Source organism: Condylura cristata, unplaced genomic scaffold (genome assembly GCF_000260355.1).
Source record: "Condylura cristata isolate star-nosed mole 26May11 unplaced genomic scaffold, ConCri1.0 scaffold00005, whole genome shotgun sequence".
NCBI lineage: Eukaryota > Metazoa > Chordata > Mammalia > Eulipotyphla > Talpidae > Condylura > Condylura cristata.
Window position 1 is genome coordinate 45,890,686 of NW_004567106.1, and position 22,360 is coordinate 45,913,045.

At 40.1% G+C, this 22,360-nt stretch overlaps 1 protein-coding gene across 14 annotated transcripts in view; it reads right to left on the minus strand.

Annotated features, from left to right (window-relative positions):
• Positions 1-22,360, minus strand: part of NRCAM (neuronal cell adhesion molecule) — a 179,243-nt gene that overhangs the window by 65,158 nt on the left and 91,725 nt on the right. For 8 of the 14 annotated variants that reach the window (XM_004676944.2, XM_012720884.1, XM_004676943.2 and 5 more), the window contains exons 3-5: positions 5,712-5,912; positions 3,575-3,592; positions 630-735 (exon numbers count right to left, since the gene is read on the minus strand). In XM_004676944.2, the coding sequence (XP_004677001.1) occupies positions 630-735; positions 3,575-3,592; positions 5,712-5,817 (230 nt within the window). In that variant the 5' untranslated portion in view covers positions 5,818-5,912. Of the gene's footprint in view, positions 1-629; positions 736-3,574; positions 3,593-5,711; positions 5,913-8,534; positions 8,711-9,555; positions 9,587-22,360 lie in introns of those variants that run through there. The other 6 variants (XM_012720888.1, XM_012720886.1, XM_012720880.1 and 3 more) reach the window with 3 other exon arrangements.

The window sequence follows — 22,360 nt, forward strand, 5'->3', positions numbered from 1 at the left end:
TGAGGTACCAGTCTGTGAGAGTTTGAAAAGGCTACTAATAGATAACTTTAGAAATCAACTATGCAGGAACTCTTACTTCGTTACTCCTTAAAAATCCACATTATATTTTAATAAAAATCCAATTCTCCCAAACTCCTATTACTGGATATGTCACAGGTCATGTAATTAGCTGTGGGATCTTGGAATGTCACACTGCTGACCTCTCACATAGGCTGGCTGCGCCAGTTACTCTCTACTGCGATGCCAACATCCATAGGAAGATCCCTTAGTATTGAACTCTGCCAAGTTTGGAAAAACATTTAGGTAGGACTGTCATATTTTTCTAGAGCTAGTAGGCATCTTGGATGTCATCAAATTCAACTTCTTTATTTTATAGATAAAGCAGTTAAGAAAAGGAATTTGCCCATATCACAGGCCATAGGAAGGTCATTTTTCATATTCCCCTACACTTTTTGAGCATTTCACAGAAGGGCCTGAGTACAGAAATGCAATAATGTTGGTTTTCAAGAAGAACAAACTGACTTTAATCAAGCAGAAAGACAAACAGAGATACATGGGACCTGAAATTAATTTAAAATTAGTGTCAGTGATTACTTTTAATACTGTAACAAAACAGGAAGCACACCCACCTTGGAGGAGGTTTCCCCTTGGCCTCACACTGAATGACAATATTCTCCCGAGGGTCAATAATATAATCTTTTGGAGACTGGTGAGTAATGGTTGGAGGTTGTACCACTTCATTGTAGAAAGAAGAATGTAAAGAAATAAATAATTTATATTATGACAGCAATCATTTTTTCCTATGTCAAGTGCCTGACCCTAAACTAAATATGCTCCAAACTTCTATTGTGGCTGTACATACCTCAGTAGATTTTTAACTAAAAATTTCTAAAACTTCAAAATCGAGATATAATTTCCTTTTGGTGACTTTATATGCACTCACAAAGCCTATTTTCCCACACTACAACATAGGGAAAATAATTACTATTGCAAGTCTAATATAAAGACAGTTTCTTTTCTGATGTAACAATGAGAAATTTCTTGCATTTCTTTGATTCAAATGAACCTTTCAATGAAGTTTAAGTTATGAGCTAAATATGCATTTTACTTAGGAAAGAGTAATTGACTTATAGGGCCAATGTGTTCAGGTAACTATATATTATATATACATCAAGAACAAATAAATCTGAGAAACTTACTTTTAAATGATAGAGATTTAACATGTTATTAGAGCCAGGAGGTGGATAGCTACTAGGAACAGTCTTATTTAGAAGATAAATAGAATTGGGAAGTTTTCTATTAAAGGAGACACTTTCCCAAATATTCTCTGGTCATTTATTAGCAAATCGTGGGGAGAAACTGTCTAAAGAAGAACAACTTAATATGAATACACGCAAGGCTCAATCATCTTAAGATCACTATGTTCTTCCTGTGAAATCACAGAATCACAGGTTTCAGAAACGATAGGGGGTTGGGTCTCCTTTTCTTCCTCAGAGCAGCAGAATGGCTTGACGAGGGAGGAAGAAGACAAAGAAGAGAACTAGTCAGTCCCCTAGAAGCCAATGCCTTGCACAACTCCAGAGAGAGCTGCTCCAGATCAAAAGCTCTCAACCAGAGGCAATTTGCTCCCACCATGAAGTGACATCTGACCATATTTAGAAATGATTTTGGGTCACCACTGAGGGCCAGGGTGGTGCTGGCATCTAGTGGTAGAGGCTGAAGATGCTAACTATCTTAAAATGTACAGGGCAGCTCCCCAAGCAGACTTAACTGGGTCCACATGTGCAGGGCTTCGCTGAGAAACCTGGCCCAGAACGGATGTGAATGGCACCCCCAGAGTAGTGCGAGGCAGTGAACTGCTCTGCCCTGCTGCATGCAACTTTCCCCAAGGTTCTCTTAGGCTCTCACTTTCCTTCCCTGGATAAGGTTTTCAATTTTGGGATCTTCCTTTTCCTCTCCTCTCTGTTCTTTCTTTGTGAAATCTCATACTTGCCAACCAAGCATTTTCCAAAGCTTAATAATTGCCCTCTGAGCTTGTCTTCCTTACTGTAATTCATCGGTGATGGGCTAAATTTACCACTTCCATGTTCAGTGTCTTATAAATCTGTAAACATGACTTGTTCTCTTGCCTTGTCTCCAGTCCTCCAGATATCTCTTACTAAATATCCAATAACACCTAAAATATAGATCAAAAGCTAAATACAATCCTGTTATTACTTATGCACCTGCTAAATACATGATATTGGACAGAAGCAACTGCCCTACTTTTAGCAAGATATCCCCCTCAGATCCCCCCACATACAGAGAACCTCATCTCATCCTTGGTTCTAGCCCTGTCAGTTCCCAATGCTAGTTCGCAGTTTGATCTAATGGTTAAGAACTAGTCTGTTTTTTTCTTACCAGCTGGAGGATTTTAAGCACATTTCTTAACTTCTGTGAACCCCAGTTTTGGGATTTACAAATAGCTATCTATCGCCTAACATCACTAGAAGGGTTAACTAAAAATAATTTGCAGTGCTACAATGGTTCACTGATGTTAGCTGTTTGTAATTATTATCACATTCATTTATATTAGGCTAATATAATAGTGATCCTTTAGACTCCAGGAGTATAGAGTTTGGGGTGAAGGGAGAAAGCCTAGAATTCCGTATTTAGGGAATGTTGGACACAGGTGGTGGGTGAGGGGATTCTCAGGACTGATTGAGTCCATTTTCTTGTGCTTTTCTGCAAGTGCAAGAGATGCAAGTCGGAGGTTTCAGAAACAGCCCCCAAAGCTGTCTTCTTTCAGGCATCTGCAACTGACCACCTGCCCCTCCTAACCGCTCGGATTCACCATACAGAGGTGTACCTCTTTGAACAGAGCTTAGGTCAGCTGGCAACTAATAAATACCTTGATGTAATCTAGGGAAAAGGGTATTTTACACAAGTTTCTTGAATAATACAATGTGAGAAGATTTTTCAAATGCTTGGAAATTTTTTGGTAGATAGCAGAGGCCACCCAGCTGGGTGAGGCAGGAGGAGTTTCCACTGAGAGCAAACCACCCAGCAAGTGAGGCTGCTGATTCGTTCTGGCACACTTTAAAAATGTTCGAAACTGCTCGGCCATGATACTGGTGACACCTATAAACATTAGTCTGAATATTCTGGCAGGCTGACAGGAATAAGACATCAAATAGCTGCCAACCCAGACAAGTGTCTGCAGGCACCCAACTTCTTAAAAACATGGAAAGCAGTGTCTTCATTCCAGCCAGCATTCACTAGCCTCTAGTCATTCTCTCCAAATGTTGTGAATTTTCTCATTGAGTTACATCAGATGTGAATCAAGCTTGGAAGTTAGTAGAGTAGATACTGGTAAAGAAAAAGAGGAACACCAAAGTCTCCAGAATTCATGCAGGGAATATATTAAATGTTCTTCTTGGTATTTAAATGAACTGGTTAGCCACAGTACTGTTACACATGCGTAAAAAGACATTAGTCACAAAACATGACATTGTGTGCATTTAATTCATCGTATTAATTCAAAAACAAAGACACAGTCATATGCTCACACCACCTAGTACAGAAAGACACTTACAGTCTTCAAGAAGTTTTGCTTTTCCCCCATCAATATCAGCAGGTGAGTGGGCAAACAGGATTAAAGAAAACCAGACGTTAGTAATAAGAACGTTAGAACCCTCAAGATAAAAGGGGCATTTTTCTATTTCATCTGCCCTAAAAATACAGTACAGCAAAGACTGAAATTTGTGAAGTTGCAAGAGAAAGACTCTCCCATTAGCGGTTTTGTTTATTCCTGCAGCACCTATCCCACATGAACATATGGAAGAACAAAGGAATGCTGTAGGCAAAAAAAAAAAAAAAAGATTCCTCAGGAACAGGAATGGCTAATTCCATCCCATTTGAGTTGTGCTGGACAAGCAATTATGTTCAAGTTGAAAAATAGCTGAAATCTGCAATTCATCTGAGTCGCCACAGTCTGTGTAGTGTCTGATCCTATTATCCCAGACATCACGACGCACGTAGCAACACCTAAAACGGGACCTGCTATGATGATAAGGCTCCATGCCAGGCTAGCCCAACTCTGGTTTTCAGTTTTTATATTTCCATGGTCAACTCCCAAGCCAGCAACTGAATTTTTCAGACTGTTAGCATATTTCTGGTGCAAAATTCTTCAGTCACCCTGGGATGATAGGACCCATAGCAAGGAGCAGTTCATATAGAAAGGGTATGAGGAACAGGGGCAGGGGAGAAATTACATTAGCATGAAGTTCAAAGGATTCAGTACAAGCGCTACTTGTCATTACTACTTGCAAAGGTTAATGCGGGAGCGCTTGGGTTATCCGTGATTTTCTTTTCATCACGGTTACGCCTCTTCTCCATTAGCGGCAATAATTGAGTTAGCCTTAGGTACTGTTTCCCTCTGATTGTTAGATTGAGCGGTCAGATTAAGTGGGAATATATTTAACACAAGAGAGAACAATAGCATTTCTATCCAGTGCTTTTCTCTCTTTTGTATATCTTAAGGCAAATGCTTGCTTAGGCCTCCTGACTCTACTGGCTTAAGCCATCCTATTTCTTTTTGAAAGTTGAAAAATTGAGGTCATTGAATATTTTTTAAAAAATAAGAAAATATTACTTTTTGTGTGCTTTAGACCAGAATCAACAAAGTGTGGAGCAAACCCCATCTCTTCTTAATGTCGCCTCACTGGGAATTGCAACCTCTTTGGCAAAAACTGACATCTCAGCAACTGAACAGCCCAGAGAAGTGCTATCTTCTTTGCACCTTGGAAAGCCTGCCAAACAGATGTTCTATTCAGGAAGCTAATGGATTTAAAGAGGCCATGCAGATTAGGGATAAAAGATAAATCAATTCTGAAGTACAGTAATTATCCAGATTTGATATTCTGCTTTTCATTGCAGGAAGACAAGACAAGTTGGGTCTAGCATTATCTTTACTTTTCACAAGTGAGCCATCCAGACCTAGGGGAGCAAAGGATATGTTTTTCTATCAGGAAACAAGTGGGCTAACAGAGGCTGTTACTACCTTTTAAAGACTGTTATTTACTACCTTTTAAATAGCTTTCTTGCAAGTTTGTATCTTGATCTTTGATTGTACTTTTTAAACCAACAAAGACCACTCAGGTTTTACATAAGGTATCTTTCCTCGATTTAGACTCATATTTAAGATTCAAGATTTGAGAGTCAATTGCCTCTTCTGAATTAAGAGAAATAAAGGAAGTGTGTTTGGGGATCCAGAGGGTTGGCTGAGAGACCATCCCCCATCATTTCCAGGGCACTCAGCTTGTGAAGGGAGAGGTGGAAAAGCAGGGAGGGGCCAGCGGGGGAAGTCTCCCTGATTGTTGTGAAGTGAGATTCATATTGTTTTCTTATAGGACAGCTTTCTAAAGAATAGCTTGTTGGGAGGATCAGGGCAGCTCACAAGTCCCTCCCAGGGCATCTTTTCCCAGGTTCACAAAAGGCATCTGGTGGCGAGGAAGATAATGATAGAGAGGATAATGTGTCTGACTGTTTCAATGGACATTTCTAGGGTGTGAGGCTTTATAAACACCAGGTGCTGAAGGTAAAAACCAAATTAATTTTGATTAGCTTTTCAGTATCACACAGACACCTTCCATTCACACAGTTCAGAGTGATGCTAAATGCCAGGGAGGCTTGACTCCCGGGCCTAACAGCTTTAAAACGTTAATACTTACGATCAAGGGGTACTTCCAGTGCACTAATCATCTGGCACAGGAAAAGAACCAGGGGCACTCTGCCTGCAGATAAGCGCTTCTTTTTCGGCATTATTTTAAGCTGCATTAGCTTAACTCCTGCTGAGATTCACAAACTGAATTTCCTTTTCTTCTTTCACAAAGGCTTTGCGTGCAATGTGTAAATAATTTTCACACAGGGAACTGAAAAAGGACAGAATAAGAATTATAGCACATTAGAGAGGAGGAAATGAAGAGTGGAAGTCTGCAGTACAGAAAATCAGTTCTGTATTATACATGAACTCTAAATGGAAGCTGACTTTTAAATATTTTACTCTCAAGACTGGAATAATCATTTATTCATAAATCAGCTGAAATCAGGTCAGGAATATTTGTAGTCAAGCAAATTCCACCTACTTTACCATCCTTAGGATTTTTTCCATTTCAAATATCTGAATTTATATCAGAGGTTACTGGGACTCTCCTAATAGATTAGGGAAACTTGACATAAAATAGTTAGAATGTGACTGTAGTGGGGAATGGCATCTCCATTCTGGCATCTCCATTCTGCAGATTATGTCTGGGGAAGTTCAGGCGATTGTTGCGAATTTGCTTCAAACCCCAGCAGCGATTTACCTTGATGCTGGCAAGAGACACACCAGGGCCTTGAGTTGCAGGCCTTCCCACTGCAAGTACCCTCCTGAATAGTGCTATTTTTATTCTACTGGGTTTTCTTTGGTTACATATTGGGAGTAGTTATATGAATAGACTCTACCAAATAGTCTCATATATCTTCAAGCAGGTATTAAAAATTCCTCATGAAATAACAAAAATAATGAACAACCATATACCAGAGACATTTTGTGGGGGTGGAGTGGGGAATGGGATCAAAAACGGGGGGGGGGGATGCACAGGATTATGGTGATGGCACACGGGTGACTTGGTGATGGGAAACCCGCGGGGATTACAATCGAGATGGAAAAAAAATGTACAAAATGATGTAAAAATAAACTTTTGTAATAATAATAATAATAATAATTCCCCATGCTCTGGCCTCTATTTAGCCTATTCAACCTATTCAACTTATCTTTCATATGCATATAAATATTTCTTGAGTTTTCATACCTGCCTGCCTTTGTGTATCCCAATCTTTTGCCTGGAACTACTTTCTTTTGTTTTCTCAGCAAAGTTCAATTTATTTTTTTATAGATCATTTAAAATCAAAAGCGTTGATAGGAATCCAAACTACAAGTCATTTCATGCCCTAAGAATTCCTTAAATTCTTTGTTTTAATGCAGTGCACTATATACTTTGGTACATGGAAAAGTAGATGAGATTTTTTTTTGGAATGCCTGCTTGTCCCTCCTGGTAAAGATTGTGTCCATTCGATCACCCATGTAACCTGTGTATAGTATGCCTCGCCTCGCACAGGGAGTGTTTCCTGACACAAGAGAACATGGACACAAACACAGAATGTGCATGCTACTGCAGCTCTGTACCTGACATGATAGGTATAATCACACTTTTTCATTCATGCAGAGCAGCAAGAGTGATCAACGGCTCTCTCAAGAAGGTGGGCAGGGTGCTATGATTACAAATTCCGGTAGCTCCCACAGACTAATCACTAAATTAATTGTGTAAATTTTATTGTGTTTGTTTTTATAGCATTCATCTTTCTTACTAAATGAAAATCTCCTCAGGGTAAGAATGGTGTATTTTATTTTCCCCAGTGTGTCCTCAGAGCCCATCATGATGCATGGCACCTGGTAGGGAGTAAATAAATATTTGTAGGAGAAAAAAATGAAGGGGTTAAAGGGAAAAGAAATGGAGACTTAAAATCTTGAGAATAAAGATGCATTCAAATAGGTATACACTACCTTAAGACTCTGTATAGTTACACTATTGGTTCAAATAAGCTAACTTGTCAGTCAGTTATGATTAATTGGAATATCTGTAAGTGGGTTAGAACTTAAATGTATAAAAGGAAAATAAAACAATGTCATTAACATGTGTTTTACTGGCAATTAAATTCTGATCTGAACCTGATTAAAGTTGATTATTGCTAAACAAATATAAAGGACTCAGTATGTTAAACATAGACCTTATCGATATATAAATTGCATTTTGCAAATGAAACATCCATACTATATGGTTTCTTTCATTTAAGAGCCAGGAAATTTGTTCCTCTCTATTATAACACATTAACTATCATGTCCATTAAACATGGAGAGAGAGACACATAAATATTTGTAACTAAATGTAAACCAGATTGACTCTGAGTACAAAACATATCTACATAATTTAATTAAATTTACTTGGTTGTCTCGTGATTCTTCTGTTAAGAAATGTAAATTCTCAATTTACACATAAACTTCGGAGAAAACAAGAACAAATGACATTGAAACATGCTGCTGTTACATGCCACAAATCAGTGAGATGTTACAACCGTCAGCCACAGTCATTGAGAAAACAAATGGCAGTCAGCCTCATCTGTGTGTCGAGCTAACTGGCTTAACTGCCTAGCTCCCTGACTAGGTACTAGAGAACTAACACAGTCTCTAAAAAATATACTAGTAAATTGTAATGTCTATAAGATCTTAAATGCACACATACAATATCTGTTAGCTCTTCATTTATTATTTATTTTGCCTGGATGCCTTAACTATTTCAAATAGAGAAAGCTGTTAAACAACTTCATATACATGAAAGTATCATTCAACCTGTTTACCATTTCAGAGTATAAGGAATAAAATACTACACATTTTAGCACAGTGCCTGATGTAGATAAAAACTAAAGATTGGAAGAAAAATTGAGAAAGCACTTACTTAATGAGACATGAGTAAATCTTCAAAGTGAGCAGAGATCATGAACTATAATAACTGAAGATGTGGCCTCTCATCAGAAATTGTAAGCTAGCTGCTACAAAACTGTCTCTAGTGTGGTTCTGTTTGTGAGGACAAAGCAAAGGTCCAGCCTATCCTTGACTCCTGCCTGTGGAAAATCACCCACTCCTCCTCCGTGTGCCATCACAGGTGAAGAGCCCAATACAGCATTAGGTGCCTGCACTCAGTCCAACTGGAAGATCAAATACAGCTGCAGAAAACTGAGCTTTCTTTCAGTGAGAGCAATGTGTTCTGCACACTTCACAAAGAAAAACCACGGCTGCCGCACTCTCAGCTCCAAGTGAGCAGTTTACCCTCGGAAATGATGGTTATTCACTTGTAAGAGAGAATCATGACTAAACGGAAAGTGTTCAGCAATTATGCTTAAACGAATAAAGGCTTAATTTGAAATAACAGCATTACAATTAGTCAAGGGATGTTAGTGCAATAAAGTTTGTAATTTGCAAAAATATTTGCCACAGCCACTTTAGAGCAGTTGAGTGAGACAGATAGCAGCTTCATCTTTTCGATATAAATCACCCTGATTTTTAAAACCACATGCGCTGTTACAATGACCCAGAGTAGTGGGACACTGTAAAGTCTTTGAATATTTCAGTTCATTTAACTCCATTCCAAACAACTTTTCAAATATTTCAACAGCGTCTTTGAAACAGGAAGGAAAAATTCAAGGCTCTTTTACTTTTTTTTTTTTGCCTAAAATTGATTTTAAATCACACAGCAATCATTTCCCAGCATTATTTACCATATTATTTAAAAGTAAAGCCTGAAGTTTGAAAAAGGATTCACAGTAAGTGAGAAATTCAGCTCTCCTATGGCTCACTTTAAAATTCTTCTCATTAGAAAAAAATAATATCTATGTTTTACTCTTAAGTAAAAGATGAAATTATTTTAATTTAAAATTTGTATCAACTCTGCCAGAACTAGAAGGCCACGCATTACTTACCACATGATTCTGCTCTGTGCTTTTTGGCATCCAACACAGTGGTCCTCTGCTGATGGCACAATGTAACACGATCTGCTCTCTAAGTCATTAAACAAATATGCTTATGTCTGGACAACCTTTGACACACTAATTACTGCTCAGCAGACCCATGTGGCTGGCCTTACTGGCTGATAGCTAACCCAGTGTAAAAACCATGTTGGCTGTGAAAGGCATTTTTCATCAGTCAACTCAGTCATGGTCACCTTCTATATATTTTTAAATATCATAAAATTTAAGGACATTGTCCATTTTTTAGTCCATGTTTGTGTTTTTCAACCACAAAATTTGAGTCTGCAACCACAAAATTAGAATCTGAGACTACAGAAAGAAAAAGAAATGGAGAATGGATTTCATATAACATATCAACACCATCCCAACTGATGCAGGCACATAACTCCAAAGCACCAAGGGCTGCAGAAAAATGTAGTCGTGGCGATGCGACTGTAAAAATTCTAACAACCTCTTCAAATAACAAGGCAGACTTTTTGATTCCTCCTGGTTCAAAATAGTCCCATCATAGCATTATTCCAAGGAACTATGGAATCAGAACTTGGAATAGAACCTAAGGAACAGTAACTACTAACCTCTTTGTGGCCAACCTAAGGAAATAGTAACTAACCTGTTTGTGTCTTTTACCTAAATAACAGATAAAGCTCAAATGTTAACATACATATTAATGATTGGTCAGATCTTCATTCTTCATAGATAGTAACTAGTTATCTTATTTGAGATTCATAAAAATCCAAGGAAACAGATATGATACCTATTTAATAGATGCGGAAAAAGTCATTAATACTATTCACTGAGTACCTTCCAGGTGCCAGGGATCACAGCGAGTTTGCTTCATGTATTAACTTATGCCATCTATCTTATTGTTAATCTTAAAAGGTAAATTCCATTACATTTCCAAATTCACTGATAGGGACTCCTATCAGGATGGGAAGTAGGATGGGAAAGTCCTCTGCTCAAGGGCAGATCTATAGCCCAGTTCTGAAAAGTATTGAGTTTCTAGCCTCCTCACACTGCTGCTATCTCCTATCTCCTCATTTTGCATTTAGCCAATAAGCAAACAGAATTACCAAATTCAGTCAACATATGTGCCTAATATAAGGTACAAAGAGCCCATAGTTAAAAGTTAAGTAACCCAGTTTCTCCTTTGAGACAGTTATTATTACCAAGTTTTGTGAATCCTTCTAGAGATGTTTCACTCATAGAGAAGCATATTAAATATATATGTAAAGTGTATTGTATATAAATATATACACTACATATGTATATTATATATGTTTCTCCTCTCTCCAAATTTTAAGAACCTCTTAAATTCAGAAAGGTTAAAATTGTTTTGGCATGGAATGCTGATCATCAAAAATACCAACGTCTTTTAATAAAATCATTTGGTGACTGGCTTTTCATACTTCTTTTATTTAGCACCACAACTGTAAGAAGGGAAGTAGGATAATGTGAGACGATGATATAATTAAGAGATCTAAAACAAAGAATTAAGCATGGTTAATGAAAAATCTGTATGTGTGAGACTAGTAGTGACTCTGATCAAGGAAGTCATCTGTTCCACACTTGTCCAGACAGTTACCCAGTGACAGTAATCAGGATCTGCTTCAGGGGTGAGAGAACTAATTGAAAAGGAAGAATGAGGAGTAAGAGAGAACGAAAATAGTGATTTTTTTCAAGGAAAGCGATAGCCTTCCTCACCCCCACCATCAAATCCACTCTCAACTAGCTGAAGACAATGGAGAGACCACCCCCTCTGAATGCCTGCTATGCTCCTGTCTAGCACTTGGCATGGAACCCAACATGGTGACCAAGGCAGGGAGAACCAAGGGTGGAGGTCTGACCTGAGGCAGCGTCATGCAGAGCCCCTGAGAAGACTGGCTGTTGAAGGGAACTGGAGTCACCAGTGAAGTAGCACATTCCTTTCCCCTGGGGAGGGGGAGTAGGAGGAGAGTCGGTCAACAATCTGGAGCAGGAACAAAGGCCAAAGTCACACAGAGGGAAGGAGAATGAGAAACCATGAGTCAGCAGAGGTTGTGAGGTGTCAAGGGCAGAGGAAGCCGGTGGGCAGCATTAGGAGGAGCAGAAACAGAGTCTCTGAGTCACCCTGGCATGTTAACTGGATGGTGACCATTTTGAAAAATATTAAACCATTGCTGTTTCCAGCCTACAAAATCTGGGTGTGATTTGTTATGCATATATGTGAAACAGTTAATTGATTGTTAGGTTACATTTCAAAGATAAGAATCCAGAATTTGCAAACTCTTATTTTTGCTAAATGGTAAAAACTATAGCAGGTGGAGAGGCCAGACATGGGTTAAAATCTGTGTGTGGTCCTCTCCTAATGGTGATGGAATGGGGGAGAAGAGTTCAGGAATAAGGGGCACGAAAGAGAATTAGCAGATATTACAGTCAGAAATTAACCCAGAGGTCTCATTGCTTAGCACAATACAGTTTATACCTCACTCACATTAATGGCCCAAGGTTGGTGGGCAGGGTACTCTGCTTCAGAAAGACAGAGGTCTCACCATTCTTTAATGTCACCATCTGCATATATGGCTCCCTACCACCCCTGAGCTGCTCTTAACTATCTCCAGCCAGAGGCAACACACACATCATTTGCTTCCAAACCACTGACCAGATGCAATGACTCTAGTATAAGGGAACTTGGGGAATGCCAAGTGCCTGTGGGGTATTTACTGGGCTTGATTACCTCTGCAACAGAGTACATGCTCTAATTCACTGTAAATCTGAAGGCACTTTTTCTGGAAAGGCTTTCTCAGAAGTGGCATTCTGCAGGATGACAAAGTGGGGCAAGGCTGTGTGGGCACAGCCACCCCCTCTTGCTTCTTTCCAGCTGCATTTCTGAGTAGATTTTGCTCAAGATGGGGAAGTAAGCAATGGTAATCTACACATTGGACACTAAAAATTCTAACTGGAGAAGCTCATGCTAGTGGCACAGAGGCAATGATGCCCAAAGAGGGCTACCAGGCTGGGCATTTTAATTTAAGAAGGCTACCAGACGGAGCTTACATGGGAAAGGACTCAGTTTTACTTAGAACTTTAAAACTGCAGGACTAGAGCTATGTCTAAGTGCACTTTGATATTCTTTTGTAGGACTGGTTGCAAACATTTTAATAAAGCATTCATTGCATACGCATTACATTTCAGCTACTCTGGGAGGAAATTCAAAGGTAAATTCAACATAGTTGGTGCCCCTGAATTGCTCAAGTATGAATTTGGGAGAGGGAAATGAACTCTATAAGTACTAATTGTAAAAACAATATAGTAAATGCTACAGTAGCTGCAAAACCCAAGCCAGAGGAGATCACCAAGGACAATGAACTCTGTTCCAGAGGGAGAAGAGAGACTTCACGGAGTGAATTGGTAACTGCCTTGGAAAAATAACAAGGATGCTTACTCCAGGTGCACAAAAGGTAAGCTGTGAGCCATGTCACAGAGGCACCAAGGGGATGACATGATGTGTCTGGCAAATACCCAGGTGAAGCTGAAGAACACGTGGGGAGGGGCGGCAGGAGGGAGAGCAAGTTGGTGCCAGGGTGAGTGAACTTAAATGCAGTGTTATCAAGTTTTGACTTTATTATGCTATTTGATGAGTTTCAAAGTACTAAGCTGGGCACAGTACACTAAAGTGCTTTTCTCTCAAAAGGAGTATCAACAACCTTCTCTTGCAGAGAGCAAAATGTGCAGGGAATTTTAGAGGATTCAATTAAATTTAACTCAATCATCTGAGAATCAATTATGTACAGATCAATGGTTGCCTGAGGCTAGGGGTGGTGGGGAGAGAAGATAGGAGGCAAATAGGTAGAAGGGAAACTTTTGAGTGTGGTGCTTGGGTAATAGAAGGCTGTTGGAGTCATGTTACAATGATGTAAACAGAACACCTGGTTTCCTGATCTCCCTTATGAGCATAACCATTAAACCATAAAACTAAGAGAGCTTGCGGAGTTATTCATGTGGCATCCAGATCATTCCTGGCCATTTTTAAAGGAATGAAAGTCAATACTTTCACCTTTGACAAAAAAAGTAAAGAATAGTTCTTTGACCTAGGATTAGGATTTTGTAGATATGATATTAAAAGTATGACCCATAAAAGAAAGAAATGATAAATTAAACATCATCAAAATGAAAAATACTGTTCTTCAAATTTCACTGATCAGCTGGGAATGTAAATTGTTGCAGTCATTATGGAAAACAGTATGGAAATTTCTCAAAAAATTAAAAATAAAAATTCCATGTGACCTAGATGTCCCACTTTGGGTATTTGCCCAAAGAATATAAAAATACTAATTTAAAGAAATATCTACATCTCTCTACATCTCTGTGTCCATTGCAACATTATTCACTAGAGCCAACAGTTAGAAACAACCTAAGAGTGACACATAATTGCATAAAGAAGATGTGGTCTATGTACACAGTGGAACACTGCTCATATATATGTATATGTGTATTTATATATATATATATAAATGAAGACAAAATCCTGCCATTTGCAAGAACATGGATGGATTTAGAGGAAATTATGCTTAGAGGAATTAGTCTGATGAAGAGAGACAAACACCATACAATTTCACTCATATGTGGTACATAAAGAAACAAAATACACAAATGAATTAAACACAACACAAACAAGCTTTTAGACTGTAAGACCAACTTGTTACCAGAAGGCAAGGGGATAGGAAGTCAGGTAAAAGGGGTCAGTGATTTTGTGAAGGGTAGATTAGACTTCTAGTGGAGAGCATACTGTAGAATATGGAGGTGTTGGTTTATCATGATCTACACCTGAAATCTATTTGCTGTAAATCAATTTTACTTCAGTGTTTTCTTAAGACACCAGTAGGAAAAATCAAAGACAAGTCACAGACTGAGAATATTTACAAATCATACAGCTAATGAAGGACTTATATCCATTGCTATCTATAAAAAAAAAAAAACTCTTACAACTCAAACATAACACAACTCAATTAAAAAAAAAAGGGGGGGGGTAAAAGACTTGGATACTTCCCCAAAGAAGACATAGAAGTGAGTAATAAACACATGAAATGATATTCAATAATTCAATAAACTTCACATCAATAATACAATTCAAATATACACCTTAAAGTAATCATTAGGGAATGCAATCAAACCCCATGAGATATCAGTTCATATGCACTTAAAAAGCAATATGCAGGGCCCTCCCTGGTGCGCAGCAGGTTAAAGCACAGCACTGAGAAGCTCGAGCCACTTCCGCATGAGTTCGATCCCCGCCTGCCCCGGAGGAGACCACATGGCGCGGCAGACCTCTCCTGACCCGCCCGCTGCCCCCCTCAGCAGTGTACTTCGTCGATCTGCCTGTTCTGCTCCCCTCTCTGCCTCTGGTGAATCCTCTCACCCTCTGCATCTCTGGCTTGTACCCCAGTTCTATATGAATGAATAAATCTTTTAAAATAAATCTTTTAAAAAAAAACTGATATGTAAAAAGAGAGATAATATCAAGTGTCTGTGAGGATGTGTAGAAACTGAAATTCTCCTACACCTCTATAAAAATGTAAGAAGGTATAGTCTCTTTGGAAACAATTCGGTACTTCCTTCTTTTTAAATTAAGATTTATTTATTGATGCATATAAGAACTGAGATACAGGCCAGATGTGCAGGGAGTAAAAGGATTCACCAGAGACAGAGTGAGGAGCAGAACAGGCAGAGCTACTAATATACACTGCTGAGGAGAACAGCAGGTGAGACAGGAGAGGTCTGCCGCGCCATGTGGGTCAGCTCCTTGGCCAAGGAACAAACTCTTGCTGCAGTGGCTGTGGATAGCTTTCTAGTGCTATGCTTAACCACTTGTGCCACCAAGGAGACCTGGCTTGGTAATTTCATAAAAGTTAGACATAATTTAGGGAAATAGCAATTAATATATTCATTATAGGTATAACTGATTTATTGAAGGAGTAAATTTGAGAGATGAAATGTAGCTAGGAACCCATTCTAAAATAATTAATGCCATTGAAAATTAGTCAGGATTTATTTCTTTTTTTTTTTTAATGAAGAAGTATTTCTAGAATCATGCGCAAATCAGTTTAGGAAAATAGGAAAGTTTTCAGTATTTCTCAAAATGACTTTTTATAGTATGCTGACTCATGACTAAACAACTCTATCTCCAATCAAAATTACTTTTATGTTCACTTCATATGTCACTAAGGCACATGACATAGAAACACCTAAGTCAGGCAGAGATGACCTGTTTTGTGAAGAATACATCCCCTTTTTACACGCATGATGTTGCCTCCTCATCTCTACGTAGCTTAGCATGTGTGGATTATGAACCATTTTAAAAGCAAATACTATTTATTTCTATCTCACTGAGAAAAAAAAAAAGGCACCAAAAGTAATTTTTAAAATAATTAAGCTCAGACTTCATTTCTGAGGAAATTTGTCCCCACATAGAAGGACTTTTACCTGGAAAAGGAGTTTATCTGTGTGGTGAATGGGCAGTTGCCAACAGCTTTCTTCACCAATTAACACCCTCAGCTCCAGGGCTGAAAATGCCTACTGGTAGTTCTTAGTCTGAAAATCTGCTAAAATGGCAGTAATCCCCTCAGACCACAAAGTCCTCCCCTGAAGGTCTTTCTCTTACTTATTTCTGGTGTCCCTGCTCTTCAAGAATTCTTTAATCTCTCCTTCCTTCTCTCATGAATATTTCTCCTGCTCTTCAAGAATTCTTTAATCTCTCCTTCCTTCTCTTTCCAGCCTATATCCCATGGACCACTATTTTTCAGTCTTCTCAACTCCTTTTGCTCCTTGTTTTTAGAATCATGCTCCTCAAGGACAAACCCCACCTTGTAACTGTCTTCCCTATAATGACCAAAGTCCAAGCTCGCCATGCAGTACACACTGTAGGGCAAAGTGATGAGGTGAAAGAAAATCGCTGTGCAGTCAGACCTGAGTTCAAATCCCAGCTGTGGCACTCAGAAGTCATGCTGCACTGGTCACGTAAAATAAAACTGGGTCATCCTTTCATTGATAAACTGGGTTAATTTACCTACCTCTGGGGCTGTAGAGAGGACAGTGATATAAATGAGTAATGTACACAGGAACATTTTAGGAGCTTAGTGTGTTCCATACATGGTGACTGATAAAATTCACAGTCTACCACACAGAGCCTTGGGCACTCTCCAGCTCCTTTCTCGTCCCTTGCTCCATCCCTAGCCCAATGGACACTCTTCCCTGGTCTTCTGCGGTTGTTCCCTGAGCCTGGCGCACATTTCCCTCTACTTGATCCCATCTTCCTGAAGGCTGGAAACACCTACTTATTCCTGGAGACTCAGCTAAGATGTCATCCTCTGGGACTATGCTGCCTCCAAAGTCACTAACCGTAGGGAACTATTTAAGTGAGAATGAACTAAAATTTGAAAATTTCAGTTCCTCGGTGACACTAATCACATTCCAAGTGTCCCAGAGCTACTTGTGGCTGGCAGGTGGACGCTGTGTCGGCCAGTGCAGAATAGAATACATTCACTGACACAGGGTAGAGCTCCAGAAAAACATCTCCCAAAGGACCTACGCACGCTTAGAAAAGCTCTTTTCACCAGTGCGGTGACCGCTGAGTGTTCTCGACCAGCAGCACCCCAATGAGTGGAGAATTTGGCAAATGGGTTGCTGGATGATTGGTTGAAATGCCTCAAAAAAATCTTTCTAACTGTCTGCAATAATAATTACACTAGTACATTTAATAAATAAAATTAAGGAAAAAACCTCAATAAAAATTTACTGATTCACGGAACAGCGGGATCTAAACCACCCAATGGGGCACTAAGCTCCCAAGTCCCCAGAATCATGAAGAAGCTCCTGGCATTCTTGCTTTCAGGAGTTGCTCCTGAGTGGTTTTGCTATGTTTTGTCTCCTATTCTATTTCATAATCTATTCCTAATCCTACTTAATTCAGTTGCCGACTGCCTGGCTCCTAACCTCTTGCCCCTTGTGACTGCATATACCCTGCTCTGTGGGGTTGTCCCTGGCTTCCCGCTTCTGTCTGTCATTGTGTTCTTTTGAGGGATTACATTTGTTTCTGACCCCTCTGGGTCCTTAACCCATTCAGGCAAGCCCAGCTCCTATCATATAGCCAGGATGGCTTGGATTCCAAGAAAGGAAATTACATAAGATGGGTTCTGGGGAAATATTTGATGCTAGATAAATCATTGAAGGTACGATATAACATAGCTCTGTAGTGACAGTAACTGAGGCACAAAGTGTGCACTGAACAACTATCTGTTGAAGAAATAAATGAGCTACTACTTTATCAGGAAATAGAATCTTAGGGAAGAATGAGTCGTACAAGGGGGATGAAACAAAGAAGACCCTGAATGGGAAAGTGTTCTGAGGTGCTGAGTGCGACAGGCCACACCCTCAAGAAGCTGTGTCAATGACAACTCAGAACCACCCCTAGGATGGAGCGTGGAAAGGAAGAAAAGGTTGTCTCAGGCTCCGTGGGTCAGAAGTGTGCCCTGCGTCTCTGGTTGTGCACTCCAAGACAGGCGCTCTAGTAGAGCCGACACAGGAGACTTGGGTTGGGGGGGGGGCGGTGAGAAGTGAACTGATGCCTAGCAGCTCAGCACCCACTTGGGGCTGGAACAAGAGAAGGGGCAGCCAAGAGGCTCTGAAGTGGCACATGGAAGACATCAGGCACAATTAAATAAATTAATCTTTCAAATTATTTAGCAATCGTGGGTGGAACTTGGAAATCATAGGAAAAGACATTCGGGGAAGCTTTACAATCTGGTTCATGCACTCAACTGCTGGCATGTTCTGAGTACATGGTAAACATTAACAAAAATGAACTGATAACAGAAGTCTCTAAGCCATCCGGTGGGGCACTAAGTTGCCAACGGGTGACTGTGATACAGAACAAGTGAGTGTGGACTAGTGGGAGAATTAGTGGACTTAGGATTTGAAAACAACTGATCCACTTTAGAATTTTGCCTGGAGCCAAGTCTGCCTCAAAAAAGGCCACATGTCCTCTTCCTTATTCTAAGTCTTAGGCTAATAAAGCCACCCTGGCACCCCTTCCAGTTTCTCTTAACAAAATTTCTTTAATCACCATAAAAATCACTGAAGATTCAGATAATGGCTGTGGTACAAAGGAACAACAAACTTGACTTTTTTTCCCTCAAAGTCCAAGCACTGATTTCTTTATCTTCAGGGACTACTGTATTTGTCCATAGTAGGTCCGCTTTTTTTCAAAATAGACACTGTGCATTGCTCTTATCTGTAGCTGGCAGATGTCTTTTGGAGAATAAATGCTATTGCTGGAACTGTCCACTCACATTTTATTAATCAAGACATTTGCAGCAAATTTTATTTCATCTTCATGAATCATAGATTTAAAAGGCCCAGGACATTCCAAAAGATGATTTGTTTCAGTACTAGGAAGAAAGACCAAGAGCTCTCTCCAAAAGGTATCGGAGCTCTTTTAAATACCACTTCAAGCCCTCTCAGTTGCTTCTCATATTTCAGCCAAAGCTGTTAAGGACCTGTTTCCCTGCAGGCTTCGAGAACCTTTGCACAGGTACACCAGATGGTGACCTCACCTAGACCTCATGAGTGTTCCTTCCTTCCTGCACTGGACACCTCTAATCTGTGGCTCAATCACCCATGAATCTGTACTCAGGCATGTACAACCCAACAATGCTGTAGGATCACTCTCGACCAATAGGGATCTGGAGCTGGAGAATGAATACATCCCTGTTTTGCAATCTGGAAAGCAGACCTGAAATGCATTTCATATGCCCCCTAAGGTCTGTGGGGAGATCCAACAATGTCATCATGCTTTACCTCTTTCTTTGTTCCACCCCACACCAACCCCTTGTCCTACATTTCTCCTCTCTGAGACGACATTTCTAAGTTAACTATTTTTGCACAAGTTTGGGTATGTGGCTCAACTATTGGGGAACTCCAGGCTAAGACAAGTGGGAGGCACTCTTAGTTTGGGTTTCCAAAGTCTCATCGGTTGAGTTTATGCTCCACAAGTATAGTCACACCCATGACTGGCTCCCAGGTGTACCTAACCCCCCTGCCCCCCACTAAGGACATCTCTCCTGCAGTGATTTGTTGCTTTCTCCCAAGACCAAAGAAAACAGGAACCAATAGCCCCTGAGCACCATGTACCTCGGCTTGCTTTAATTTTCTGATAATAATTTACACAATGAGGAAACAGGTTCACAGAGGCCAATAACTCACTCAAGGTCTCACATGGAGAATTCAAACTAGGATTTGAACCCAATGTTATGGGTTCCAGGTCCAGAATCTTTCTTTAGTACTCTTTCAAGAATAAATAAGTCTTCATTATTTCAAGCCTGAAGTATCCTTTTCCTTTCTCATTTATTCCATGAAGAGCTATAGGACATGTTTCATACAAGACATGTACCTCCGTAAATGCATTTTCTCACTTGCTGGGTTTTTCTATACTGGACATTAGAGTTGGCTTGTCCATCCTCTCTGGGAGCACAAGACACCCGGTGGCTCATTTTGATCCTCACAAGTAAAAAGTCTTTCTATTGCATTGCCTAAAATTTGTTCCTCTTCTCTGCTCCTCCTGGGTCACATTCTTCTATCACAAATCTTCTTAACTCAGTTTTCATTCTCCTTTGCCTCACTGGAAACACAACTATAGACTAACTCCTTTGGTGCAAAATTTTCATTTCATGCAAAAGTGTTTACATCACCACTTACAGCGGCATTTCTTAGACATTTTCAACTTATCCAGCTTGGCTGCCAGGCTGACTTGGGAGCAATACTGGAAGGCAGTGAAGCTAGCACAGCCCACGTAGACACTGAAACAACCCTCATCTTCCACAGTGCCTAGTTGGGGGTAGGCAGCCCTTCACCCCCTCAGGAAGTACCTTGATGCCTGTTGCCAGAACCCTCAACTTCCTCTCAAACCCTAGATTCCAGGAGGAATAGCTGAATCATATTACTCAATGTGTTTGTCTCATTTCACTCTGTTCACTGAACAACTTCACAAAAGAGAATTTCATTACTTTCCTTCCTTTTTTTGTTTTTGTTTTTGTTTTTGAAAGAAATAAGAACTAATGCCCTTTCTCCCCATCTGTGAGGATGAGAATAACACCAACTCTAAAGGTTAAAAGAAAGAAACCCTCTGTGCATAAATGAGTAAATAACATGGCCTCTTCACTAACAGGCTCAAAGTGGCCGACTGCAGTGCATTGCGCCTCTCTGAAACTGGCCCCAGCAGCCACTTCCCACCAGCACCGTCTGGCAAGTGATGGCATTTCCCACCCATGATCCAGGCTGTGTGACTGCCTCAATTCATGGGGCCTTTCTCTGAAGATTTCACCCCTGCCACGAGCGCAACTGTCACCCAAAACCACCTAGGAAACGAGAAGGCGTGCATCCTCATGAGTGAGCCACTCCAAAGAGCTGGCTCAGAGGCGTGGGGATGCCTTCATCAGAGAAGCTCATTTTCATGTTCGGTGAGTGTGGTCGGTGAGGAACACATAGAGGCAGCTGAAGGCAGCCTGAGCCAGACTTCAAACAAACCCAGCAGTTTGAAGCACTCCTGAAATTTATTTACCTTAAGACCCACTCAGGGATATATATTATTATAAATATATGTATATATTATTTACCTTCCTTCATATATTATTTACCTTGAAGATCTTCCTTACAGGCTTTTCTTACTGCCTTGTCTGTTGCTTCTAAAATATACCATAATAGTACTATTGAAAACCTCTATGTATAGGAGAACATAGCATGACTTATCTTTTGGACACCTTCCCTGGAAAGCTCTCCTTTCATTTTTCTAGGAAGACGGTGGATGTGCTTTATTTCATTTCCAGTTACACTTATATTATCTACAAATAGAACTACATGGTTTTAGCTTATTTTAAAAGACAATGCACAGCTGGGAACATGGGGGAAATCACAAGGACTTTAAGGTCATTTAGGGTCACCAAAGCCAAATTATTCTTCTGTCTTTACCTGAAACAATCACTCCAAAATTGGCCCAGTCACTGTAACAAACCTGATATTGCAGGGGCATGTTCACTGATCGATGCAGCATTTACCTGTAACAGGCACCACCTGTTTATATAACCGCCTCCATCATCACCAATAGTCTTGTACTGGTGACCATTGCTTCTTAAAGACTTCTCTCCAGAGTTAGATCCATTCTCTGATCCATAACAAACATGCATATCTCTTTCCTAATCAGGAGCCAGAGACTCTTGTTTTCAGTCTTAATAACTGACCAAGCCCTCATTCAGTTCCCAGGTTTCTAATTCTACAGGGCTTTAGGGGAGAAGTTATTTTCTCTTCCTTGGGCAAGACATGATGGAAAAGCAACATTTTCAATAGCACACAAACAATGAGGGCCTCTTATAGACACACAACAAATGCCGATCTTTCACTTACTCAAAGGAGCTGGGACATCTGGGGCTGAAGCGCCATCATGTGCTCCCAGGAGCCATGGCAGCTCATGGAGCCTGTGGCATACAAGGTTCATCCTAGGCCCACCCTCTGGAGGTGCTCAGAACAGCCAAGGCTCACACAGAGTGCCAGGCCAGACCTGCATTTGTAAAGTAAACCTGTGTGAGCCCCACTTTTATGTTCTTTCATTATTTGCAGAATCTTGGTGCTCTGCACAGTTCTCTAGGACCCTGCAGTTAACACTAGAGTTCTGGGATATAGTAGACAGGGATATAGGAGTATCTCTGTCCCTGTTGAAAGGTCTCACCAATAC